At 44.2% G+C, this 27,869-nt stretch overlaps 1 protein-coding gene across 2 annotated transcripts; it reads right to left on the bottom strand.

Annotated features, from left to right (window-relative positions):
- Nucleotides 1-101: 101 nt before the first annotated feature.
- On the bottom strand, nt 102-27,204 carry LOC136566414 (myosin-13). 2 transcript variants are annotated; one of them, XM_066565547.1, is made up of 38 exons: nt 27,001-27,204; nt 26,761-26,904; nt 26,513-26,669; nt 25,946-25,973; nt 25,744-25,855; nt 22,415-22,507; nt 22,255-22,318; nt 22,067-22,165; nt 21,868-21,971; nt 20,872-21,010; nt 20,336-20,454; nt 20,086-20,235; nt 19,830-20,000; nt 19,185-19,498; nt 18,153-18,225; nt 17,524-17,611; nt 16,729-16,846; nt 16,038-16,161; nt 15,452-15,588; nt 14,506-14,761; nt 13,675-13,917; nt 12,812-12,988; nt 12,084-12,229; nt 11,907-11,997; nt 11,205-11,594; nt 10,986-11,112; nt 10,474-10,592; nt 9,316-9,512; nt 8,654-8,837; nt 7,636-7,801; nt 6,751-6,875; nt 4,994-5,302; nt 4,701-4,904; nt 4,076-4,201; nt 2,828-2,998; nt 1,632-1,736; nt 1,457-1,552; nt 102-477 (listed from the first exon to the last, which is right to left on the bottom strand). In XM_066565547.1, the coding sequence occupies exons 1-38, from the start codon at nt 27,202-27,204 to the stop codon at nt 109-111; spliced, it is 6,039 nt and encodes a 2,012-aa protein (XP_066421644.1). In that variant the 3' UTR covers nt 102-108. The 2 variants fall into 2 exon arrangements, with proteins under 2 accessions (XP_066421644.1, XP_066421643.1); XM_066565546.1 differs by having other exon boundaries at nt 18,153-18,232; nt 19,189-19,498.
- Nucleotides 27,205-27,869: the final 665 nt, after the last annotated feature.

Genomic DNA, 27,869 nt, shown 5'->3' with positions numbered 1-27,869 from the left:
GGCAGTGTTGTTTTAATTTACTGCATTGTATATTTTATCCTCTTATTTTCTTCCCTATTAAAGAACTGTTATTCCTGCTCCCATTTTTTTGCCTGAGAGCCCCTTAATTTAAAATTTATAGCAATTTGGAGGGAGGGAGTTTCCATTATCCATTTCAGGGGAGGCTCCTGCCTTCCTTAGCAGACTCCTGGCTTTCCAAATGAAGACAGCAACAATTCCTGGCCTTTCTTTGACCTCTTTGAGTGAGGACACTCCAGTGAAACAGTGGGAGGAATGCAGCTGTGGCTGTTTGGGCAGTGACCACCTGCACAGGAAGGCCCCTCTCTGCAGCCTCCAACTCACCTGGCCTTCCATGTCCCTGCTTTTGGCTCTCAGCTTGTTCACCTGCCCTTCAGCAATGTCAGCCCGTTCCTTCGCCTCCTCCAGCTCGTGCTGCACCTTGCGGCACCGCGAGAGATTGATGTTTGCCTGCTCCTCCTGAAAATCAGACAGCATTGGCACAAATCACACTGCCCTGCTGCAGGAATCACCCAGGAGGGGGAACTGTGGGAATCCATAAAATCAGAGGGTTTGGGAGAGCTGCAAAAGGCAGCCTCAGAGACAGCAGAACTGTGATTGGAGCTAAGCAGAGGCCATGAGATTGGTCAGCAGAAAAATTATGTAAGAAGTAGAAAAGTAAGGACAAATAGAACAATGGTCTGTGTATTAATGCTTGTCTGGAATAACTCCCTAAGCTGCAGAAAATTTTATCCAGTGAGATATTGGGGAGTTCTAAGCTCAATAATGGAGCTCTGTGCATTGTGTTTGAAGGCTCACAAGCAGGTATTGTACTTGAAATAAGCAAGCATTGTTTAACCAAAGGTACCTGTGCTTACAGTGGTTGGATGGAACTACTGTCAATGTGCTTTTGCTTTGTGGGATTGGTCACAAAACTCATAAAGTGAGTTGTGACATTGAGTTCTGTGTCTGCTGCCTGGGATGTGAGCTGCTGGCATCTTCCCATTGTCATAGCCATGGAATGAGGCTGATGCTGGAAAATCAAACAGCTCAAGGCACATTCCCAGCAGTCCCGTCCTGTTTGTGATTTGTACAGAGACCCCAGCCAGCAATACCCTGCCACCACTGACACCTGTGCTGGCCTCACAGGTACAGCCCTGCATTGCCAGCACTCTGTGTTTATACCCAGTACCATCCACAGCATGGCCACTCAGGGGGCAGAACAATTACCCCACTCCATTCCAGGTGGGAAAATTGGCTTGTGTGGCTCCAAAAGTGCACCAGTTCCAGGAGAACTACAGCTACACCCGCTCTGTTGTGAGCCATAATTAAGAATATTCAAAGGCAGTGTGGCCTTGGCTGACCTGTCAAACTCAGTATTCAATTATTTTAATGATCTAGGGGGCCCACCTTTCAGAAATCTCCACCCAGGCCCCACTGAAAAGAATCCTCCACTCACAGCTTCCTCAGCCTGTTTCTTGTAGGCTTTCACTTTTAGCTGCAGCTTGTCCACCAGGTCCTGGAGCCGAAGGATATTTTTCTTATCTTCTTCAGACTGTAGGAAGTGAAAAAGGAGTCAGCCTTGGCAGCTGAACTGAGGTGGCCCACGTAGGAGGGTGGAGGATGTGCAGTACCTGGTAAGTGAGCTCCTTCAGCCTCCGTTCGTACTTGCGAGCTCCTTTCAGGGATTCTATTCCTCGTTTCTGCTCAGAATGAAGCTCATTTTCTAACTCATTAATCTGGAACACAGGATCACGGTGAAGATGGCAAGAATGGCTGCTGATACAGCTGCTTCTTGGGTCTAGATTAGCTAAAATACGCTCCCTGTGTTATGTTGATGATGACAAAGTGTGTGAACCAATAGCTGTTTATAAAAGGAAGTCAGCTGTGCATACCTAGAGAATTTGTAGTGAAAATCAGGCTTAAATCTGTCAGAGAGGAGTAAATTGAAACAGGGAAGGGTGGGTTCTATGAATGCTCACCAGGTAAATGGGAAAAATCTGTTTTAGTTTTTGTCTTGCATTTGTTATCTTTGGGAGTGGCAGGGGCAAATACTGTTTAGGGACAGCATGGAAACTTGGCTGCTGTCTATTCCCTTTCCACTTGTCCAGTTTCCACAGGCATTGAACTGGAGATGTAAGGTGGCATATCTATGACTGTGCCCCTCTGTAAACCTGCTGATTTCTACTCCCTTTTTGTACCTTTTACCAGCTGCCTCTACAGCCTTCCATGGTGGCAGGTTTCCAAATTTCACTGCCCACTCTGTAAAGTATTTCTTTTTATTTATTTTAAAGGTAAAGATGGGCTGGTCTCTCTCAGTGACAGAGTCCTAGACTTGTATGTCAATCTTTATCTTGCAGATCCTTCTTGAGCTGCAGAGACCAGAACTGCACGTGATATACTTAATATAGTGGCAAGAATGTGTTGCCATACAGCTCTGTCTGCTTCTCAGTGCCTTTCCTAATAAAGCCCAATTTTTTTTCTGTTTTAAGTTTCCATTTCTATGGCACATTCAACAGCTTCTGAAGTGTGTCCATTACCAGTTCCAATTTCATGCCCAAGTAAATACAACTTAAATTATTTTTCCCTAGACAAAACCACCTTCTATGTCTCCCTGATGTACATCTGCCCCCATTTTTGCCCACTCAGTTTTTTTGAGGTCACTCTCGGGTTCTTCACCCCCAGTGCAATATTTGGCTACTCAGCACAGCTCTCACCAAACCTGCTGGGAATATCCGGGGCTCTCCCTGTTTCCACCCTCCCAAGATGTTCCAGCAACCAAGGGCCCAGTCAGAAACTTCACCTTAATCTACCCAAATCTTCACCATACCCTGGCCTCCAGCTTCTGGAGCTGCTTCTTCCCTCCCTTCAGTGCCAGCTGCTCAGCCTCATCCAAACGCAGCTGCAGGTCCTTCACCGTCTGTTCCAGGTTCTTCTTCATCCTCTCCAGGTGGGCACTGGTGTCCTGCTCCTTCTTCAGCTCTTCTGCCATCATGGCTGCCTGGTTGTGGTCACAGTTATGTTACAAATATTTCCATCCCAGCAGTTCTGGGTGCCTGAGAAAAAGCCCCAGCTTCACATTGGTGAGGGGCTCTGCACATTCTCAGTGCCCCTGGCCTGGCTAAGGCTCTGCCACACAAACAGGATCACTCTTTCTCAAAGTCTGTGCTTCTAAAACTGCTTCACCTCAGAGAACAGACAGGGTTGATAAAAATAAAATAATAATCAAGGTGTGCAAATGGATTGGTACCAAAGTTCTGTGTTCTAAGTCAGTCAAAACTGAGGTATTAGCAGCCAGCACTCTGCATCTCTGGGCTTCCTCATGACTTGGAGTATTTGGCTATCTGAAATTTGCCAGAGTCAGACTTCTAAGCAGTTTTTGCCAGTACCTCAAACTGCACTGAAAGCTTTTTCCTGCTGAGGAGCTCAGAGGCTGGGGTTGATAGCTGTCACCCACATGGCACAGCAGAGAGGTCAGGGGTCCTGCAGCACTGCTGCTGGTGGGCAGGCAGGACCAGACACTGGTGAACCAGCACTTGATGCAATAGTGTCACCATTCTCCTCTGTTTAATTTTCCTATACCTTTCCTAGATGGTCCCAGGTGTTGTTATTTCTGATAATGTGGAACCTGTAGCCTCATTTAAATGAAACACTTGTATTCTCTCTTTTTCTTTATTACATTCTAGCATTTGTATAGAATTATGTATGATTTTAGCCTTAATTTCTGCTTTTCTGTGCTGTGTCTAGACAGGCCTTTGTTTCAAACTACTCTTTTTCTATTACAATTTTGCCACCACCTGTTCTATCCTGCCTACTACATTTACTCTGGAAGCAAAAGTGAATGGGTATGGAGAAGGGGAGAGAGAATTCCTCTTCAATATAGACATCTAGCAGGACATGAGGACCCTTTCTGGAGGGATCTTCTGGGACAAATGGTAGGGCAATGGCTACATGAGGCAGGAACTGTGTGTCACAGATATTTTCTGCTGAAGAATTGGTTCTCCTCCATCTGACTGCTGCCTTTCTAAAGTGGAAAAGTGACTGTGGCAGCACAAAATGGAAGAGCAAGAGGACTCACATCTGTGATTGCTTTCTTTGCTTTCTCCTCTGCATTCCTGGCTTCCTGAATGCTGTCTTCAACTTCAGTCTGTAAGTGAGTTATGTCCACTTCCAGTCTCTTCTTGGTGTTGATGAGGCTCGTGTTCTGTTGGGGCAGTCAGCAGACAGGTCATTCCCACCCCGTTTGCACTAATTAGTGTGGGATGAGCTGCTGCCTAAAAACTCAGAATTCTAGAATATTTAATTCTTCCTACTCCCTGTGAATTCCACAATATTGAATTGATCCTAGTCCACGTGAATTCCACATTTGAGGGAATCGGAAGCAGAGAGCCACATGAGCATAGCTCATACAGGGGCTGCATTTCTGGTGCCCCCCTGAGCCAGGGAGCCCAGAGTGGAGTTGGGAGCCCAGAGTGGGGTTGGGAGCCCTGCCAGGCACCTGCTGGTCCCTGACCCAGCCCCACCTCACCCTCCAGCTTCTCACCCCAGCCCCAGCTCCCACTGCCCTCACACAGCAGTTGAGTGTGTTTGTGCCACTCCCATTTGTGAGTTTGTGTTTGTGCCACTCCCATTTGTGAGTTTGTGTTTGTGCCACTCCCACAGGCCTGTAGAAGTCTCCCGTGGAGCCAGGAGGTGCCCAATACCTGTGAGTGGAGCAGCTGCACCCTCTCGCTGGCGTCTGTGAGCTCCTGCTCAGACACCCTGCGGGCTCGCTCCGTCTGCTCCATGGCAGCTCTCATCTCCTCCATCTCCGTTGTCATCAGGCCATTCCTGCGCTCCACGATAGCCAGCTGCTCCTTCAGGTCATCATTCTCTCTCAGGGCATCATCTAAATGGAGCTGGGAGTCCTTGAAAGGTGAGAGCACCAAATGTGAGACCCAGAAGCGAGCAGAGGGAATGGGAAAGGCTCAGGGGACAGCAGCCTTGTGGTCCCTACCTTGAGCTGCCCTTGCACAGCTTTGAGGTGCTTCTGTGTCTCTGCTACCTGACAGTTGGCATGGCTCAGCTGGATTTCCATGTCATTCAGGTCTCCTTCCATCTTCTTTTTCAGCCTCAGGGCATCATTTCTGCTTCTGACCTCAGCATCCAGCATGGTTTGCATGGACTCTAATACCCTCTGGTGATTCCTCTTCAGCTGTTGAATTTCCTCATCTTTCTCTGCAGTCCTTCTGTCAACATCTGACTTCACCTGGTTCAGCTCCAGCTGAACACGTAAGATTTTCCCCTCTTCGTGCTCTAAAGAGCCCTGTGAAGGTTGAAATATTATAATTTGTCTCTGTAGCGTCCATTGCTGGGAAATGCCCGAGCAGAAATGTGGCCCCTTGCAGCTGGGAGGGACCCGAATGTGAACCTTTAAAGACCAAGCACTGAAAAAGCTGACTCCTATTCCATACTCACTGTACCCCAGCTGGATATTCAATGGTAATTTAGGAATAATATTCCTTAGGAAAATGCCTCAGATACCACAAGGTCTGGGCACTGAAATCTGTGGTGACACTGGAGAGACAACAGACCATGAGGAAATATAAAATAGGACAGCCAAGCTTCCTGCTCAGAAGCAGCTTGCCTGCTCTGGCATCTCCATGCTGATTTCTGCTTTGCCCCACCCCAGTGACTGTGTGGCCAAGTTGCCCTTTCACACAACCTTTCCCTCTGGAACTCATTTCCTTCCCTCTGGTGCCATCCAGCTTCAGTTGTAGGCACAGTGAAAAGCCTGAGGCTGGGTCTTTCCACCCACTGGTCAGAAATAAGCACATGCAGAGAATAAAACAGCTGATGCAGCCCTGGCATCCCTTTTAAGAACATATTTTCCAGAGATCCCTGATTCTCCTTTTGGATTCTAGAATAAGCCAATGTTGATTAATTCAGGATTAGACTGATGCTATTTAGGTGCATAAATTGGAGTATATGGATTATATAACCCAAATAACTCTTGCTCCTACTGCTCACTCATTTAGTGAGATCTAGAGATTGTTTTATACTTCTTTTTCTACCTAAGAGGAGTTAAAGAGAAAATAAAGGGAAGCTCTTCTTGGTGGTGGACAATAAAAAGACAAAAGGTCTGTTAAAAGTCAATACAAGGGAAATCCTGGCTGCATACAGGGATAGAAATGTTTAACCCCGAGAATGATGTTGTACTGGAAAAGGTTTTCCAGCAATACTCTGTAATCTCCATCCTTGAAAATTATAAAAACCAATTAGACAAGGCTTTGAGCAACCTAATGTAGGGTCAAAGTTGCCCTTCTTTGACCAGGAAGTTGACTAAAGACTTCTAGGGATCCTGTACAAGCTAATTCTGTGCTCACAAAGATATTTTGTGGAGTATCAGATGTGGTAATACAGAAGTAATAAAATCTTTTCCAAGTGGCAGTCAGAGAAGATAGAGAACAGAAGGCTAGAAACAAAACTATTAGAGTTTTTAAATTTTAGTGACTTTTCTTCAGCCTTCCATGGAAGCAAATTCAAAGAGATGGTGCAAAATGAGCTCAATTTTAGACTGGGACTGAGGGGGTTTTGTGCATGATAGCACAGCAAGGAATGCCACGTTGGTATGGCAGGGGAGCAGTCCCTGTGCTTTTTGGTCTGTCTGTGCTGTCTTACTGCACTTCTGGGACAATTTTAGGATAAGCAGGAATATAAAATATATCCCCAAATTTTCTCTGTTCTTGATTTCCCCTGACTGAGGACACTTGCCTCTGCTTCTTCTAATGCTGCTTGTAGGTCACACTTTTCTTGCTCAATTTGCTTCTTTGCTTTCTCCAGCCCATGATTTGCTTTTCCAGACTCAGCAATCTGTTCAGTCAGATCAGAAATTTCCTCTGCAACCAGAAAACACATACTCAGCTCCTCTCAGACAGTGTGATCAGTGGCACCTGCAATCGCTCTTTGGCAATGGGAGTGGCAAAAGAGATTCTGGTGTAATGGGATGTAACTGTGAGAAAAATAATACATCTTATGTGCAATCTTTCTGATAACCTGCACATCCCAGCTCAGTGTGCAATTTGAAAATGAGAGGGACCAACTGGAGTAAGCTCAGAAAATAATGTCAACTTCCTCTGGGTAGTGAAATTACATCTCCAGAGACAGTCATGTTTGATTGATCTCTTTATGCTCAGATAATTCCCAGTGATCATTCAGTTCTCAAAAAGGATCTGAGTTGTATTTCCTTTCTATAATTAGTTTGCTTATTAAATGCCAACCTATTGTGCCACAGCTGCATGATCCTCCAATAATCAGGAGACAGGCAACAGCCTGCCAGATTTTTTCTAGTAGCAGTGACTGAAGCAATCTGAAAAAAAACTGAGTATCATTATAATTTCTGTCTATTCAGTTAACTTGGTCCTCATCCATGCAGAGGATTGCCATGGTGTGAAGAAGGGGGAACATCCTGAGGAGGCAGGATGCTGTAGAGGTGGAAGTGTGTGCTTGCAGGCAACTTTATGATCAGCTGAACAGGAAAGGAAGTCACCACCTTTGTGGGAAAATCATAAAGAACAAAACCCTGGGAAGAGGCAGAGCTCTGGCAGTCCAGAAATGTGGATTCACAGTGAATCCAAGGTGACAGACACATGAACTCACGCTGGAGGTTCTTGTTCTCCCTCCTGACAGTCTCGGCCTGGTCCAGCATCTCCTCGTAGGCATTCTTCATCCTGAAGATCTCGGTGCTGAGGGAGCGCGACTCCTTCTGGGCAGCCTCCAGCTCAGTCTGACTCTCCTGGTACTTCTGCTTCCAGTCAGCCAGGATCTGGAGGGACAGGAGAAGAATGACCCGTTCTGACCCACTCCCTCTCTGCACCTTTGTGTGAAAAGAACCCAAGAGGCCTGGCCTATCTTAATGGTCTTTTGCTTTGGACTGTTCTCTGCCTGTGACAATAACTCCATGTGATGCATGCTCTTGTTTTGGTGTGATCTACATAAATTTACCTCTTCAACCAACACTAGTGCATGCCCCAAGCTGCCAGGAAGGAGTTTGGTTTGACACTAGCCCGAACATAATGTAGTTGGTCTGAATAAGGATGTGTGAGGATTGATAGTGTTGCAGGAGCCAGTGGTCCTGGACTAAGCCCACCAAGCAAGGTCATTCTCTACCAATTCTCTCCTTACTTTGATACCACAGACCTGTAAGTTCCTTTTTTAGCACAGTGTTCTCACTCACACAAGGGTATGCCAAGACACAAGGCTGTGCAGCATCGCTTGGTCCAACAGTGCAGATTCTTTTAAATGTTAGTAAGGGCACTGAAGGTTGGAACTTGCCAAGAATGTGAGGCTCTGCCTAACCCCAAGGTTAGGCTGGCAGACTAGCACCAGGGCTTGGCTTGCATGTGAGTACCCAGTCTGCTTGACCAGTCTCTCTTGTGAAGACTTCATGTTTTTTTAAAATTATCAGAAGGCTGATTTATTATTTGCTGTGGCTACCTGGGGCTATTTACACAGTGACTTTACCATATGTACCACTATGGGGTCCTTACCATAATTTTGCTTTGGGTAAGATGCAATTTATTTTACTGTGAGTGCAGAACTTTGGTAATTTCAGAATTTGTCTTGTCCTATCAAATATCTCATGTTGCTTAGATCTGGCATGATCTTTTGAACAAACCTTATCAAAATTCCTCTGCTTTTTATCGAATGCTGCACAGACTGCATGTGACCTCTCCACGTCAATCATGAGATCATCCACTTCCCCCTGCAGCTTCTGCTTTGTCTTCTCCAGTGAGGCACACTTTGCATTGACAGCCTCAATCTGCTCCTCTGATTCCTGCAGGCGCTGGGCCAGCTTCTTCCTGCAGGATGGGACATTCAGCACTGAGGAAAAGAAAATTCTATCCTTCTCAGAAAATGGACATGAAAGGAGTTTGGAATGGGGAAGATGGGCACAGAGAGCAATATATAATGCTGTGGTGCCAGGAGCCTGGGGTGGCACAGCACTCTGAAGTGGTGCATAGATTGAGAGGATAAGAAACTGTAGCAATGTGGAGAGGGACCAAAAATATGCTTTCAATACTGACAGTGTAAAGAATGTGCTCTTTCAACTACTATGATTAACTCAATGCACTGGAATTCTCCTTTATGTAGACCCCCCTAAGCCTCCACCCCTACTTCTCCTTCACATATCCACTCACCCCCCCTTTTCACTTCTAATACATTAAAAAGCACACTTCTCTGCATATTACCCCTACAAACACATTCTGGTTTCCTTCAGCTCTGCCCTCATTATGCTTAAATATCCTTCTACTTGCTCCAAGCCACCCCTCCACGTACTTGGCCTCCTCGAGCTCCTCCGTGCGCTGAATCGCGTCCGTCTCGTATTTGGTTCTCCACTGGGCCACTTCACTGTTGGCCTTGGACAGGGCTCGCTGCAGCTCTGCCTTGGCCTCCTGCTCCTCCTCATATTGTTCCCGGAGCAAGTCACAGTCGTGGCGAGCGGACTGCAGGGCGTGGGCCAGGGCGTTCTTGGCCTTGGCAGTTAAAATGAAACAAGTTGTGAGAACACAAATAATTTGTGACTGGGTATTTTTCCTCTAGTCTGATAAAATATTCATATCTCCCTGTCCATGTGCTGCAGTTGCTAGAGAAACAGAAGGAGCAAAATGAATAACATTAGGGATTCTGTGTTTCAGGCCTGATGTTGTTAAACAGGGTCAGGTGCTTGCCTGTGGTGGTTTTTGTGGGTCCCCAGGACAACAGAAGAGATGAGAATCTTGACTCCATGTTTCAGAAGGCTGATTTATTAGTTTATTATATATATTATATTAAAATAAAATTATATACTGCAACTATACTGAAGAAAGAGAAAGGAGGCATCAGAAGGCTAGGAAAGAATGATAATAAAATCTTGTGACTGACCAGAGAGTCCGAGACAGCTGGACCTGTGACTGGTCATCAAGTAAAAACAACCACATGAGACCAATCCCAGATGCACCTGTTGCATTCCACAGCAGCAGATAATCATTGTTTACATTTTGTTTCTGAGGCCTCTCAGCTTCTCAGGAGAAAAAATCCTGGCAGAAGGATTTTTCATAAAATATGTCTGTGACACTTGCCCAGCTTGTCTGGGGGGAGAACACCTCTCAAACACATCTGCACCAGGTGTTTCCGGCAGAGGCAAAATAAATCCACCAACAAACCAAGTGCAAGCACTCCTGCTCTATATCCTTTTCTTGGCTGCTGCTGTTTGCTTTGCTTATAGGCACAGAACTGCTTTCCTTCACTTCTCTCATGTTTTTGATCTTCAGAATGCATGATGAGAAGGGCTTAAACTGTCTTGCTTATTTAATTTTTTAATGTCTCCTCTCTGTGTTGTACTCCAAAGCAAAGTTCAAAATTTTTACTACTCTGATGTCCCTTCTCTGAGGAGAAATTTAATTTATTTTAAAATAAATTTAAAATAAATATTTTATTGTTTCAAATGAAAGTCACCTTATTTTCTTCCTCTAGTTGTCTCTTCAGCTCTTCAGTCTGCTGAGTGAAAGTATGTTTGCCTCGAGTTAACTGAGAAATCAAGGCCTCCTTCTCCTCCAGCTGCCGAGTAAGTTCACCTAACAAGGAAAAGGTTATTTTTTACACAGAGATATGAGACATTAAACAAATGAATGAGAGCAGCTAGCCATGTGGGATTGCAAGATATAACATAGTAAATTGAAGTAGTAATAGTAGTAATTGCATTCCCACTGATATGAAAAGCTGTGCTGACATTAAAGAAAAGATGAACTGACCACAAACTCACTTGTTAATTTTGACTGACAGTACTGCTTCTGGTTTGTTTTTGTGTTTCCTTGGGCAGGTTTCTATGACTGCCACCAGGAGGAGATTCTACATTCTGAGTTTTGTTCAGATCCCCAAGTGATGAATATGTTGCAAAACACACGGGCATTCAGGCAGCATATTTAAGTGCTTGACACTGGAATATTACATTTCACCAAGGGACGTACCATTCTCAGTCTGTAGGCGTGTTTTCTGTGTGTTCAGATCATTAATGAGCCGCACATGTTCATCATCTTTGGCTCTGACTTCACTGAACTGGTCTTCAAGAGCTCGGCACATCTTCTCCAGATTACTCTGCAAAGAGGTTGAAAACAAATCCCTCAGTTCATCCATTTGCTCAGAAGAACAACGCTAAAAATGACAAATACTCCTTTCCATGCAGCCACCTTGGCTTTGGAGACAGACTCCATGTTGCTGGCCAAGTCATCAATCTCCATCTTCAGCTCACTCTTCTCCTTCTCCAGCTTCTGCTTCACACGTTGCAGGTTGTCGATCTGCTCGCCCAGCTCAGCTGTGCTGTCCGCGTGCTTCTTGCGCAGGGCGGCAGCCGTGGCTTCGTGCTGCAGCGTGGCCTCTTCCAGGTCACGGCGCATCTTCTGGAACTCTGCCTCACGCTTCTTGTTCATCTCAATCTGAGCTGCTGTGGCCCCTCCTGCTTCTTCCAGGCGCTCGCTGATCTCCTCCAGCTCCCTGGACAGGTCAACTCTCTGCTTTTCAGACTTGGCGCGGATAGCGCGCTCTGCCTCGATTTCCTCCTCCAGCTCCTCTATCCGAGCCTATGAGAGTTAATTGGTTGAAAGAGGACTTTTGGATGGACAGATGTAAAATCATCACTAAGGAATAAAGAGGAAACATTCACATCCATTCTCAAAGACTGCCACAATGTTCATGTAAGAAATTTCCTATGTAGTCATGTACAGAGTTTCTGTAAAAGTGCCCTGAGATGGGAACAGCACCCAGAGTCCCATATTAATGGTTTTATTCATGTAAGGGATAATATTTTTGTAGAATGGTCTAGGAATAAATACCAATTAATTCTAAGAAACTTGTGCTTGCCACTAAAATTATAAATAACTCCTCCACTTTACCTGAATCTCCTTAATTTTCTTTTGCAGCTGAGAACTTTGAGCCTGCTCATCTTCAATTTTACCTTGCAACTGGCTAATTTCAAAGTCCTTTCTATTAAAGAACAAGAAGGCAAATTCAGTGTGGTTAAGATAAAACACGAATTTCAGAATTCAGAGCACAATAAGTCAGTGTAATACTTTTTTAGCCTTTCATCCATTTGTTGCTTATCATTTTCTAGATCCATGATGGAATCCTGAGACATTTTCAGATCACCCTCCAGTTTTCTCTTTGCTCTCTCAAGGTCCATTCGCAGCTTCTTCTCTTGTTCCAGAGATGCTTCAAGCTAAAACATATAAAACACATAAATCATACTTTCAAAGTAACTATTCTTGATTTAAAGATCTAAGTAAGTTGGAAATTGATGGATAGAGAAAATAATCAGGACAATAATCAGGACATCTCTATGTGTGCTGCACTCTCACCGTGAGAGAGGTGTCAACAACTTGACTGTGCACATATGAAATATAAATACTGAAACACCAGTTTTTGAAAAAACAGAAATTAAATTTTTCCAGTAGCTGTAGTTCCTAGCATATAGACTGCTAAATATACATAAATTCCCAGTATTTATAACTTTCTGGAGTATATGTGCACATAAATACCTCTGCAGCAACCTTCAAACTGTCACACGTCTCCTGCTTCAGCTAATGGGTTAAATCACATCACAAAAGTCTACAGTGCTGAAATACCCTGTGATGAACAGGAAAGATATGCTGGATTCCACAATTGCCTGTAAATTAGCAGTGTTTTATTGGCTGAAGTTATTAGAGCTGGCTTATCTGCTTTAGGTGTTGCATATACTCCAAACTACAGATTTCTGGTCTGTCACAGTTTGTATATACATGACCCAAAAACTTCTCCTTACATCATCCACTTGCTGCTCCAGTTTGGTCTTGGCTTTGGTGAGGGTGCTGACTTTGTCTTCCTCAACTTGCAAATCATCCAGTGTCTGCTGGTGGGCTTCCTGGAGGGCCTTTTTCTCCTTGGTGAGTTTAGAAATGTTTTCATCCAGAGCTGCCATCTCTTCAGTGAGGTTCTTTACCTGTCAGACAGCCAGCATCCATCCCATGAGGGGATGCCTTGAGAAATGGCAGGCTGAGAACGCAGTGACTGCATCCTTGCATGGATGTAGTCAAAATGCTCTCTGCAAAAGGTTCCTATTGATTTCCATGAGGGCAGCAGCATATGTCACACCTGAGAGTCTCATCTCCCTGGTCCTGCAGTGATAGGAATTCTTGCTTTAGTTGTTTTTGATCCCCACCCCTATCCTACTAAATTTATAGTAAAACCTGCTAGAGGTTTCCTTGCCTCTGAAAGTTTTTCCCATTGGGATTTGCAAAACCCCTCTGAGTTGCTCTTGCTCAAGGAATATCTTTCCTGCATATATTTGCTGTGAAAACAGCTGTAATTTCTCAGCAAGTCATGTTCTTTAAAAAGAGATGATCAAGTGTTAAGCGCAGCCAAAAATATGTTAAGTTTTCTGTAAAAGTGAAACAAACCGTGATAACATGATAAAGAAACCTAACAGAAAATTTTTTGTCAGCTGATTAAGTGAAAATACCTCTCTCCTATGCATTGGACACACCTCACTTCTATTCACAGAACTTACAAGTGGCTACATTTTCCCACAAAACTGACAAGCTGTGTGAGAGCACTGCCTGGGGAAGAATAATTCCCTGATTCCTCTGGACTGCCTGGGGAAGAATAATTCTCTGATTCCTCTGTCACCTTGTTCTCTGTTGCATGCTTCTCCTTTTCCACTTTGGCCAGAGTCATTTCAAGATCATCAATATCTTTTTTCAGCTCCGAGCACTCATCTTCAAGTTTCCTCTTCTTTGCTGTCAGTTCAGCATTTGTCTCCTCTTCGTCCTCCAGTCTTTCGTTTAGTTCTTTAATTTTAGCTTCTAGCTGGATTTTACTCTTGATGAGTCCTTCACATCTCTCTTCAGCATCAGCTAGATTTTCACTCTCCTACCAGAACACATTGAAGGCACATTATATTGATCATAAAAATGACAAAAGACATTAAAGATTGTTGGTGACTGAAACCATACTTGGTTTTTTTTGAAACTGAACTGATTTGAAAGCACGTGGCAACAAGTGACAAGTCCACTTTCACCAAACTGCTCTTGGCCATGTAATATTTTATTGCCTTTTAGAACCTGACAGGTGCAATTTCAGTCTCTGTTCAGAAGTATTCCAGAGAAAAGCAGTTTCCACAGTTTCAATCCTGCCTCTGACAGAAAAGCTCCATATTATAGTGGCAGCAGATGTGGAAACAGCCGATATTTCATCCAGAATCAAACACCACATTATAGACACTGTGGAATGTCTGATTCCTCCACTGGTGATAGCACTGGAACCTCCTGTATTTTTACTGGTGTTAGTGTTTGGTGTATGCTTTGCACCTTGCTTGGGTGTAAGGGACAAGATCAGACACGAAGCAGTGGAGGCTTTGTCCCCATGACGTGCCTGTTTATAGAGGACAATGGAAAAGAGGAGAAAAAGAACAGCAGAGTAAGAGGAAATGAGGTGAATCTGCAAATGGAGTTTACTCACAGACTGCACTTGGAGCTGCAGGTCATTTTTCTCCTGCAACAGGGTCACCATCTTCTCCTCCAGCTCCTTCCTCTTTGCCTCAGACTTTGCAAGCTCCTCCTTGGTTTTCTCAAACTCTTCCTTCATGTTGGCCATTTCCTTCTCAGACTCTGCACTCTTCAGCAAGGGCTTGATCTTGAAGTACAGCTTCATCCATGGCCAGTGTTTGACATTCATGAATGCACGAATGTTGTACTGGATGATATAAATGGATTCTCTGAAAACACATGAAACCAGTTAATGAGGGTGGTGAGGCTCAAGCTGGAAACATACTGATTATTTTCCACACATCATCAGGATTTACCCCAAGACCTTTTGCATGAGGCTTTTTTCCCTCATCTCCCTTGCTTTTATTAAAGACTAATTTCAAGGCCCTTACTGGAGAATGGCTGGTTCAGTAGCTTGAATAATATCTATTGTCTAAATATACAAGGAAGAAATACTACAGAACAGACAGACTTCTCTGCCATATTGACTGGGAATCTCTGAGGCTTTCCTCAGTCTCAAGGAAAACACAAGTGCTCAGGTAAATACCAGAGTGACAACTGATATGGTTGAGGTACTGCTGCTAAGACTACAAATCTGGCAGTTACTGTCGATTGTGGAAACAGCATCTTGATGCTTTTTGGGTCACTCAAAATAGCCAATACCATGTTAGAAATTTTTAAGACAGAAAGTGAAAAATAATTTCTGAAAAATAAGGAAACGTTTTTATGGACTTGAATGCTAAACAGCTGCTGCCAGAATTTGTGAGACTGTCAGGAGGAAGCTGATTGTTTGTACTTGCTCTGCTCCCCAATAATTTCTAAGGTTCTTTCCCAAGGGCAGCTTTTTGCCTGAGACAATATATTACATTGACGGGCCTTTGGTCTGACACAGTACAATTGCTGGCATTTTCTTACATTACCTTCTTTCATTCATCTTTTTAAATTCAGTTCTCATGAGGTACCCTCTGCACATAGCTTGTGTATGAGTGATGAGGCTCACAAGCTTCTCATCTCTCATCTCTTCTAGCAGTCCCAGGAGACCTGCCTTGAAGAACACCTGGAACATAAAGAAAAGGGTCAAACAGCTTGAGGCTTGGGCAGATACATGGCCACTGACAGCTGATGCAGGGCAGTGCAAGGAGGTTTAAGAAAAATGCCTCAGGGGAAAGGTTTAAGTGCTAGAGAAATTTTCTGTCAGTATTCAAATCCTCAGTGTTCCTGTGATTCATGACAAGTCCCTCTGAGTATGAGCTAATCATATTATTGCAGTGTTATTTGATGCCTGCTCTACTGCAGTTCATGGAGAATTTAGCTCCTCTCTGGAAGTGTCCAAGGCCATGTTGGATGGGGCTTGGAGAAACCTGGGATAGGGGAAGGTGTCCCTGCCCAAGGCAGAATGGTTGGATTGTTTACAATCATCATCAAGGCTGATTTAGTATGCAAGAAATACTTTCAACAAACAAAATATTTTGCTTAATTATACCTGCTCTTCCACAAGGACTTTACCTTGGTGTGGCCAAATTTATACTGGTTGTGGTCAACATCAATGGAAGAAAGAAGCTTTTCTGAAGCCTTTTTGCTGTCGATGAATTGGCCTTCTGGAATGGCTGAGGCATTAAGGATCTTGTACCTGTGGTGAGACAGGTTGCAAGAACTGGTTGCAAAGAGGGTGAGGAAAATAGGAATAATTGTATATCATGGATCAGTTTCACACCAGTGCAGCATGGAAGATGCTGTATTTAACTATGACAGCAGACAGTTCTGATTTAGCACTCTATGGCAACTGAGCCCCCATGAACCAGTTAGTTTTCTTCATTTTAAAGATGATGGAAAGGCACACAATGCAGAGACAGAGCACTGTGAGGAGGCCTTTGTGGATTGACTTTGTACTCTGGAAGACTTCAAAGAGTAGCCTATAATGGCACCTTACTCATTACACTGCGAGTGTTTTGCATCTCTTTGAATCATCAGGCACTGGCTTCACTTTAGAAATTATCCTGGTTCTGATATTTAGAGAAATCTCTGGTCTGGTCAGAGAGGGAGACACTGGAGTGACCTCAGAACAGAATTAATGCCTCGGTTCCCTCCAGTGCCACTAATCTGGTCTGGCTGGGCAAGTGTCACAGACTTGTCACCTGAGCTGTGTGCTTATTGAGGCCTTTTCCTAACAGACAGTGAGTAATAACTGAGGACCTACCTTTGCTTAAAATCTGCATAAAGGATTCTGCTTGGAAACCCCTTCCTGCAGATTCGGATGCCTTCCAGAACCCCATTGCACCGCAGCTGATGCATCACCAGGTAATGGTCCATTGCACCTTAAACAAAATGCATCCATCATGATCCCTTTTTTATCCCAGGGAATCTTCACGTGTATTAGCATTTCAGAATTATCTCCTATCTTTTTTTTTTTTTTGTAATTCAACCAGCCCTCAATTAAAAATGCAGGAAGAGCAGACAGAACATGCCTTCAATTCATATAAGTTGTGGAGAGTTGCATCAGTGAGTTTTACTAAGAACACGAGGGCTAGCAGTGCTTGTGCAAAGCCATCAGGCCACATTTCTCAAAAAGTGGCAGGATGGTGCTTTAGGAGACCAACTGAAAAATCTTCAACAGCATCAGCCTCCTCTCTGGATGTAGGCAAAGATGGAACAGTGTAGTGCCATCCAGACAAGGGATTTTCAAATTCTATTACCCACAACAGGCAATTTTATCAGCTGTAATCAAACCCAGCTTTTTTCACCCTCAGTTCTGTACACACATTAAACAGAGATGCAGATACACACATAAGCAAAACTGAGTAAATGGGCCATGTAATGCTCAAATTCTTTCAGTCACAGTAGACAGCACAAAAAAGCTCCCCTTGTTACTGTCTTGCAGGCCAGCCCCCAAAAGGATTCACATGCAGAAGGAGCTATTTGGGAAGTTGGTGTGGAAGCTTAACAGGCCAATTCCTGCTAGTCCCATGTCTTCAGAACATAAGGGTGGACTTACCAGGTGTCTTGGTCTCGTTGGGAATGAGACAACGCACAAAGTGAGGATGGGTGCTTCTCAGGTTAGTCATCAACTTGTTCAGGTTCTCCTGGAATAGAACAAAACGAGGGCTTCTGCTTCAAGCTACAAAGCTTTTGCATTCTTATTTAAATTCAGGGAGTTATTTAAGTTCAGGGAATCACAGAATGGTTTGGTTTGGAAGAGGCATTCAAAGGTCACCAAGCCCAGCATTCTTGTCCCACTATCCCAGGTTGCTCCAAGCCCCATCCAACCTGGCCATGAACACTTCCAGGGATGGGGCAACCACAGCTTCTCTGGGCACCCTGTGCCAGAGCCTCCCCACCCTCAGAGTGAATTATTTTTTTCTTATATCCAGTTTAAATCTACCCTCTTCCAGTTTAAAATCATTGCCTTTTGTCCTGTCACTACAGGCCCCAGCAAAAGGTAACTTTCTGTCTTTCTGATAAGCCCCCTTTCATATATTGAAAAACCAGAATAAGGTGTGCCTGAAATCTTCTCTTCCCCAGGCTGAGCAGCCCCAACTCTCTCAGCTGTTTTTCTAAGATAGGTATTCCGGCCCTCAGATCATTTCGTGGAAGCATGGCTCGTGTAAAAAGAAATTCACGTACCCTGAACACAGCAGACACTGTCTGGAAAGAGCCCCCCTTCTTCTTAGCACCCTTCTTGCCACCACCACCAGCACTCTCACCTTGGAAGAAGTAGATGGGAGGTGAACAGTTAGAATATGCAGTACATTTTGTAGGCTTCATCTTCCTTTGCCCATGGACCAATAAAATATTTCATTTTAAATACTGACACGCTGCTCCTTGAGAGTTTAGTGAACTGCTGCTAGGTAGCAGTTGGTCAGTGTGTGGGATATTTGATCTCAAATGCAAGGTTTAGGTTGTTAGTATGGAGCAGTATGGCCTGACCTAAGTTTCCTAACAGTGTACTCTGTGCTTCTGGTCACATATTGCTCTCACTATTACACAAACCCCCATTTAAATTTTTTTAAATTAGGTGAAAGACCTCAAAAATGAGACTCAGCACTGGGCATCCACTTAGTTCAGGGAGGTCTTCTATAGAAAAATCTCCTAATCCAATACTCCCAGTGAAGAATACAGTTCTATTCTGAGTTACAACAGGAGGCAAATTTTAGTCTCAAAAATGCAAGTCCAAGTAGCTCAGTGTCTTTCCATAGTTGCTATACTGTGAAACCAATCAAATCAAGATTTATAGAGGAATTCTAAATTTATTCTCTGTCTCTTTTTCTGTCACAACACCAGGACTGCCCAGCTGGATATGAAATTATTCCATGGTCTCCTTTCTGTTCTTCCAGTTCCCCTCAAGAAACAAAACTCTGTCTACAAAGACTAAAATACTTGCACTTTGCACACTTATTTGGTCTCTGTCTAGTGGCTGAGTAAGCATGCAGGTGATTCACAGCACAGTCAGGAAACATACACCTCCTGTCACTTGGGGTTGGACTTGCTGTGCTTTACTTCTCCGCAGCACATAAATGTGTCCTAGTTTTGGCATATCTGGATGCACACAGAACAAGATCACCTTAGGGGCTAGTAGCCTTGAGTATACCACTGAGAGGAGAAGCAGAAGTAAGCTTTAGTTGACTTTTGCCTTATTGGCCATCTCTGAAAAGGCACTCACCTGTTTCTGCACCAGCGTAGTTAGAAAAGAGGAAGGACAGCAGCTTCAAGGATGATTTCTGGTACAACCCCACAACACTTTCATTCAGAGGGTCCTTGTTCTTGTCAAGCCAGCCAGAGATGTTGTAGTCCACTGTGCCAGCATAGTGCACCAGGGAGAAGTGGGCCTCAGCCTTGCCTTTGCCTGGCTTGGGCTTCTGGAAGCTGCTGCACTTGCCCAGGTGCTGGTCATAGAGCTTGTTCTTGAAAGAGGTGTCAGTTGCCTTGGGGAACATGCACTCCTCTTCCAGGATGGAGAAAATGCCCATGGGCTGGGAGAAATATGAGTACACAAAGGAAGTAAGAGGTGGGGAAGGGAGCCATTACCGCTCCTCACTGTTCACCTACTGTTCAGAGGCAGTTGTTAAAGTCATCAATTGAACATTGTGTAGGCATTCTCCCTTCCACCCCAGCTGTGTTGTTCAGGAAACCATTGTTTGTGCAGAGACAACTGTTGTTCCAAAAGCTTTGGTTTCATAAGCTGCCTATTTTGATGTGAAAAAGTAACTCAACAGTAATGTATCATTTTGTCAAGAATGACTGAAGTAAAATAAATTATCATAAAAGAAATGTACTCTCCTACAATAAAAAGATTTTTTCCACCTTCTCAATGAGCTCAATGCAGGCAGCCAGGTCCATGCCAAAGTCAATGAACTCCCATTCAATCCCCTCCTTCTTGTACTCCTCCTGCTCCAGCACGAACATGTGGTGGTTGAAGAACTGTTGCAGTTTCTCATTGGTGAAGTTGATGCACAGCTGCTCCAGGCTGTTGAACTAAAAATTAAAAAAAAAAAAAAAAAAAAAAAGCCATTTAGTTTCAAGCAACCCTCAGTGGACGAGCATACCTACAGTAACTCACATCAAAGATCTCAAAGCCAGCAATGTCCAGGACACCAATGAAATGCTGTCTGGGCTGTTTTGTATCCAGCTGTTGGTTGATGCGAACAACCATCCACAGGAACATCTTCTCATAGACTGATTTAGCCAGTGCACCCACTGAATTGTACACCTGTAAGAAGCACAGCCATGGCAGTAACAAATGTTGAGTCAGCTTTAAATTTGAAAGAAAACTCTGAAGAAATTGAAAAGCTGATGGGCTGTTTATATACCTGTTGGACATTTTGTCCTTTGGTTACATATTCATTCCCGACTTTCACCCTGGGATAGCATAAAGCCTTGAGCAAATCAGCAGAATTCAGACCCATCAGGTAGCCAGCCTTGTCAGCCACTAGGATCAGAAACAGCAAATGAGTTCAGTAGGGACAAAGAAAAATGTCCTGGTTCTCTGGGATGTTTCTGTTACAAAGAGCCTACTTTTGGCACAACTCAAATGCATGTGTTATCAAGAGAAGCTCCTCTCCAATCTCATGGAGAATATTCCCCTTGCTCCAAAGGCAACATCTCAGCTGCAGCACAATGCTGTGTCTGTGCCTAAAGGGCTGCAGCAATGCTTAAGTTGTATGTCTTTCTGTTTCCTTGTAGAGCATAAATTAAACTACAGACTTTGTGAAACTTGAAACTGTCTTTAAAAAAAAAACAATTTCTGGAAAGAAAAATAATTTTCAAAGTGTTGGGCACTCTGTGGGGTTGGGTTGCTGGCTCTCTGCTGGTGCAGTTCACAAGCAAGCTCTGCAATCAGCCCTACCTTCTGTGCCGTCCGGCTCCGCCTGCTCCTCCCGCTGCTTCTGCTTGAATTTCAGGTTCCCATAGTGCATGACAGCCCCTGTCAGCTTGTAGATCCCCACCTTCTCATCAGGGCTGAAGCCCAGGATGTCCACAGCATTCTGCAGGGGCAACAGGCAGGTTGGGAAAGCACAAAGGGTGAATCACAAGGGGCACATGGGGTTTCTGTCCCTGCCTGAGCTGTGTTCAGCACCATCCCAGCCCCATGGCACTGGGCCAGCAGTGCTGGGTCTGGCTGGCCAGGCCCCCCTGGCTGCAGCTGGGCTGGCTGCAGGGCTGCTCTGTGATTTATTAAGAAAATATGGATATTGATCTAGTACCGATATCCAACTGTAATGGACAAAAATTCTCTAACAGTTTAATGTTAGAAGGTGTATGTTTATTGTGGGATAACTCCCAAAGACACACCACAATTTGCAGGTGATCACAGAGTCCTTTTATCTATACAAGTATTGAATACCCAAAATGCAAATACATATTCATAACTTTGGTACATCCCATTCCCCGCTTCGTACAGTAATTAGTTCAAAAGCTATCAAGCCTACGTAGTTTGTTCCTTGAAATGGGTTGGTGGTCCCTTTCATGGGGAGGGGTCCCAAAATGAGGAAGTAAATGAAGTCTTCCTCATTCTGTCCTTTCTACCTTTTCAATGCAAATATGACAAATGAACCCATTGGTAGAACTCCCATTCTCGTCTTCAGTTGGTTTCAGAACAGAGGAGGCTACAATTATGTTCCTAAAAGCTAATTATCAGTTTCTATATTCTTCATTATAACCCCAGCTAACCAAACACTGTGTTGGCAAGCAATCAATTATTAGTTAACTACTAACTCTTAACTTCATCAAGGCCTACCCATTTATTTTAATCAACTCCCATAAAGCTTATCTCTAACTAAAATCTTAGCTCCTCTAAAATCTCTAAATTCCTTAAAGTTTATGTCTCATCTGTTCTACTCACATCTGTGGCCAGCAGCTCCTCGCTGTCATCGATGCTGGCAACTGTGATTTCTCCTTGGCTCACGTAGAGGAAGTCATAGGGGTTGGTGGAGATAAGGAGGAGATCTGCAGGTATGTGGGTGACCTTTAGTGGCACTGGGGAGGTCACAGTGGGAAGAGAAAGCACTCACTGAGCCAAGCCCAGCACTGCTGGCACTCACCAATGAGCTCTGGCTTCTTGTTGGACATTATCTGGTAAAAAATGTGATAGCTCCTTTCGCTAGACAGCTGAAAAGTGACTCTGGATTTCTCCAGGAGATCTAACCAAAAGAGAGGTGCTGTTAATCTCCTGATAAATTTGAGGTTGCAAATGCATAAGTTCTGCTTGCACTGAGTTGCTCCCACTCACAGGTTTCGATGTCTGCTGAGGCCAGCTTGCCAGTTGGTCCGAAGTGAATCCGGATGAATTTTCCCTGTCAAGCAGAGCAGATCAAACCATTGGTTATGGCAATCAATAAATGAGACTTGCATTAAATTTCTTCCTTCCAACAAATGTGAAATGAACTCACAAAGCGTGAGGAGTTGTCATTCCTCACAGTCTTAGCATTGCCAAAAGCCTCCAGCAGTGGGTTGGCCTGGATGATCTGATCCTCCAGAGTTCCCTAGTCACAGAAGAAAATGCTTCTTTATCACTTTAGTAATTAACAAATATTGCAAAAAGGATATTACAGATATTTTTTACATATCCCATGTGATTTAAACCCAAAAATTAGCATAGTTCTTAATAACTCATCAGCCAACACTCATGGATATTGCCATTGGTTTCAAAGGGAAGAGTGCTAAAAGACAGATCTGTGTTTTGCTTGTTTCTTGTATCTGGTACCAGATGTTGGTTATCGCATACAAAGTCACTTCAGTGGACTTCAGGGCATTTGAAACCTGTATGAGAAGTGTTTCTGCACTCCTGTTCACAAAAGTATTGACAGCTAAAGAAAATGTGAGAAATCTGGAAAGTTTTTTGAAGGTTGCTCAAGCCCTACAAGTACAGACTTTGGCAGGAAACACTTACCAAGGGAGAATGCAAAACTTTGCAGTTGCAGTCAAACAACAGCAGCCTTTCAGGATGCAGGAATACAACTCTTGACATTCTTTGAAAACTGAGACATGGACAAAGCCTCACACTCAAATACCAGACTTAGATAAGCACAGAACAGAGACACTTCAATTTCTTTTTTTTTTTTCCCTGTTGCATTACTGCAGAAAGAATTATCAACATGTAAAGTTTTGATACTGTGCTGTATCTCTCTCGGTAAGTGCAAAAATATGGAAGGAAAAAAAGCTTCTGTGACATTATTCTCTCCTTCTTGGTTCAATAGAGTCCAGGAAGCAGAGTCACTAGTGTGACTCTAGCAAAGTCATGACTGATCCTACATAACCTGGGCATGAAAGTGTTGCCAGGGATAATTTCCAAGACAGATGGAAAACAAAGAATAAGAAAAAAAAAAGATAAATTAGTTTATGTCAGATGAAAGGTGAGCAGCACCGTTTCAGTTACTGCATCTCTGTGCATGCAGTAATTGCATCTCTGTGCAGCCCTGGGTACAGGGGAGAGGCATTGCTGTTCCCAGCACTGTCTGCAGATGGCACAGCAGGTTTAAATTCGTTTTTGGTAGTCCACGGTGAAGATGGGCCTCTAAAATTAAAGCAACACAGTACCATAGAAACCTCTATCTTTTTTAAAATAAAATATCCTCAATCCATTGAATAATTCCCTCTCACATGTATCTTTTGGCTTTCTAAGTGATGAGGAGAGAGGAGAGGAGAGGAGAGGAGAGGAGAGGAGAGGAGAGGAGAGGAGAGGAGAGGAGAGGAGAGGAGAGGAGAGGAGAGGAGAGGAGAGGAGAGGAGAGGAGAGGAGAGGAGAGGGATGTGTGTGTCAGTGCAGCTCACTACACCAACACCAAGTCTCTTTTGACTGCACAGCTGTAACCAGGGAACTAAAACAGGAGCACTGTACATGGATAGCAGTGTAGAAGAACATGGCAATTCTTTACACAAGTTCATTCTGGAGTCCTGTTTACAGGCTGGGTGACAAAGTGCTGGAGGCTGAGACTGTGTTTTGAAGAAATGCTGTTAGACACTTCCCTTATTCCTGTACCATTACCTGGCATCTGATTTCAGCTTGGATCTGCCATTGAAAGCTGTGCTACACAGAACCATAACCTGTTTTATTTAATGTTCTTATAAAGAGGAACATACTATTGTCACAGAGATTGGAATGCTAAAAATATGGAGTATTCTGTGAATACTCAGAAGAGGGCAGAACAGATTACTGTCAGTCTGAGAGCCAGGTGATTTTCCTTCTATCACACATGGTCTGCACATGTCTCAGCTGTCTTGAAGCTTTTCTGAGATCAGTCCTGGCATAGTGAGCAGCTGATGAAAGTTGAGCCCAGGAGATTCTAACATGGTGCTGATGGAAAGAGTGCCTGTGATGAACTTGCCTTGGCCACAACAACCCATCAATCACAGACACCTGCCTCTGAGTGAAAGAATATTCAGCCTTGGAATCTCCTTAAGCTCCACTATGCCCTTGGGGACTCAAATAACATGCTGACACATGTCACACTCTTTGATGAGCATCTCACAGGCTGTGGTGGCACACACTTGTGCCACAAGGGTGTTTGTTGCTTGTTCTGTGATGGGGAATGAAGTTTGTGCCTTGCAAATGCAGCAGTGGGCTCAGATTGCAACAGCTGTGCTGCTCAGCAAAGGGACATCGAGGCATGCACTTTCTTTCCTGCAAGGCTCCTTTCTGAGGTTACTTTCTGACTGTCAGGGAAGTGGTCCCAGCTGTCCCAAATCCAGCCCCTTTCTCATGCTGTCCCTCTGGGCCATTCTGTTGACCACAGACAGGAAAACCAGCCAGTGGCAGCTACTGCCTGATACAAGTGAAATGATGCTTAACTTCAACACAGCCATTCTGGAGTGCAGAGCTCCTGTACTTCCCTGCCAACAGGAATGAGCCAAGGGCCAGGAATGGCACAGCCATGTGCCAGTGGGAACTGACTGCTTGTCACAGCAGGCGTTGTAGTTGAGATGGCCACGACACACAGAGTGTCACTACACAATTTCAGAAGGCTTTAAGCATTTGCCCATACAGAGTAGCATCAAATCATTTCAGGAGGCTGCAAGCATCTGCCCTTCTTGTTCTTTACCCAACCTTTTACACCCCTGATGTTCCTGCACTGCCCCTGTGTGCCCTCTGCTCCCTTGGGTGGTTGCTCAGCACACCTGGGCACTCCATGGCTCATTGCTGTCAGTGCTGCTCACCTGCTGCTCACAGCTGCACCCACTGGGGATGAGGCTGGGCCACAGCCCCACTGCCAGTGACCCCAAACTGTGCCACACACAGCCCAGTGACCCCAAACTGTGCCAATAACCCAGTGACCCCAAACTGTGCCACACACAGCCCAGTGACCCCAAACTGTGCCACACACAGCCCCAACTCCAATTCCCACAATCTGTGTACCTACAGCTGCTCTCTTTTCACCTGCAGCACTCAGGTGCTGAGGATCTCAGAGGACACTGAAGTACACAGATGGACAACCAGCTCAGAGAAAGCTGCTGTCTAACATTATCTCCCCCTCCCTGGTAAAGATTCCCCTGTGTAAATAGAGGCTTTCCTACACTGACAAAATGGTTTTATAAGAATTCAGCAGATTTGAGGCTGGGCATCAGGGGTAAATGAGCACAGGTATTCTTGGGTTGTGCATCCTGATTGTCTTCTCAGCTGCACAACACTTCCTGCCTTTAGATAATCCTGCAGCCCCAAAATACACATTGGTACTTTCTCCTCAGTGTTGGCAAATTCTAGAAGGGGGAGTTGATGCCATACCTGCATTTTGCCGGGCTGTGGATCTTTCTTCTTCTCACCAGTGACTGCAATTGTGGCAAAGTACTGGATGACACGCTTGGTGTTCACAGTCTTCCCTGCACCGGATTCTCCACTGTTGAAACAAAACTATTAATTATTACAGGAAACAGGAAACATCATCACTTTTCTGTCAGCTCTATCACTCAAACCAAAACATACTCACGTGATAAGGATTGACTGGTTGTGACGATCTGAAAACAAAATCACAGAAAGAGCTGTTCAAATGAGATGTGGAGGATGTCAGTTCCCCAGGCACAACTGACTTCAAGGGAAAGAGCTGTGTTATATCAGTATTTATCACCTTCATACAAGCTAAGGTAAGTGATGCATGAATACACATTAGTTTGCATCTGGACTTTTTTTCTTTTTGGTACAGATAGGGATGCAGTAGCACAAAATTTGACTGCAAGCAGTGATTCTTTACAAGTCTTCCCATTTACTATTTGTTTTCTTTTATGTCTATACCTTGGTTTAAATACTGTTTAATTATAATCAGATTATTTGCTGTGTTTCTCCTTTAAATTCCTTACAAAGAGAGGAGGCACATAGCCATACAGCCAGCTACTGCTTTTCCTTTATTATCTGATGATTTGAGACCATCAAGATTTTCACGGTGTGATCTTGCGTTGTGCTGTAGGACTATGGGACCACTGAGTAGAACCTAAAATTCCTTGACCAAATAGCCAGCACTTCATATACCAGGGTTTTCCACTCTTGCCAAGTAACTCACCAGTCAGCATGAACTGATAGGCGTTGTCAGAGATGGAGAAGATGTGTGGAGGGGCCTCCTGGCGCTTCTTGCCTCGGTAGCCAGTGACCACCTCGGGGTTGTACACCGGCAGCCACTTGTAGGGGTTGACGGTGACGCAGAAGAGACCCGAGTAGGTCTGCAAGGAAGGGACACAGCACCTTGGCTTCCCCTGAGGCTGGCCCAGCAGCTGCTGAGGCTGCCCAGAGGAAGCTGCTGCTGCCACTTACGTAGATCATCCAGGCTGCGTAACGCTCTTTGAGGTTGTACAGCACAGCGGGTTCGTGCAGGTGGGTCATCATGGCCATGTCCTCGATTTTGTCAAATTTGGGAGGGTTCATGGGAAAGACTTCATCATCCTTTACAGTCACAGTCTAGCAAGATAAAGAGAAGGGAACAACAGGAGAAATCCAAAGCAGGGAACTGCCTGAACTGGATGATCCCATAGGAGTAACAAGGGTATCACTTACTGTGTCATCGTATTTTTTAACGGTGACTTTGTCACCTTCTTTGCTCTGTATGGTACCTTTCACATACATTTGCTTGTCATCTACTACAAAACAGGCAGTCTTAGCATCAAATGGGCGATTCTGGGCTTCAATTCTCTCCTTCTCTGGCTTCCGTAGATAGGGAGCAGCTTCTCCAAAGATTGCCATCTCTGCATCTGAGCTCATGGCTGCAGCTGCTCTGGAGGAATGCAGAAAAGTTGCAGAAAGTTTGTGCATTTGTAATTTACATTTATCCAGACAGTGATCCTGCTCAATGACTTAAAGGAAGAGGAGGACTAATCAGGCACTTAACTTCTGCCTCAATTTTATTTATCCACTGAAGAAGTGCTAATAAAGAAAGTTCTTCTTGTAGCCAGATTGTCTTTAAAGACATCGCTCTTAAATAGGCCTATGTGACCAAGTGAGGGCAGAGAAAATATCAAGCTAGAAGTCTTCAAAAGCTGATCCTCCTCTATCTTCACCCTCTATTCACAGAGCTGCACAGCCACATCCTTCTCCAGGCCACATACACAAAGCCACTGAGATTATGCCAAAAATTTAGACAAAAGTAAGATTTGAGAGTCATGTAGAGTGGCTCTCACATGTGATTTCCAGGTGAAGGTAAGTTTAACACCCTCTGGTTTTGATATTTTAATACCAAGCATGGGAAGTTCAACTAGTTTCTGTCCATACCAAGCACTGGAACAAATTGGGAACGTCAGCCATCACCTATATTAAGCCAAACCTGATTATTGGGTGAACCAAATATAAAACATCTTTTCCTGTTATGTTACAAAATTGGACAATAAAGGAATATCTTGAATATTACAGATAATAATTAAGAACATAGT

The sequence above is a fragment of the Molothrus aeneus genome, chromosome 25 (assembly GCF_037042795.1).
Source record: "Molothrus aeneus isolate 106 chromosome 25, BPBGC_Maene_1.0, whole genome shotgun sequence".
NCBI lineage: Eukaryota > Metazoa > Chordata > Aves > Passeriformes > Icteridae > Molothrus > Molothrus aeneus.
Note: the sequence above shows the minus strand (reverse complement) of the source record. Positions and strands in the feature narration are given on the sequence as shown.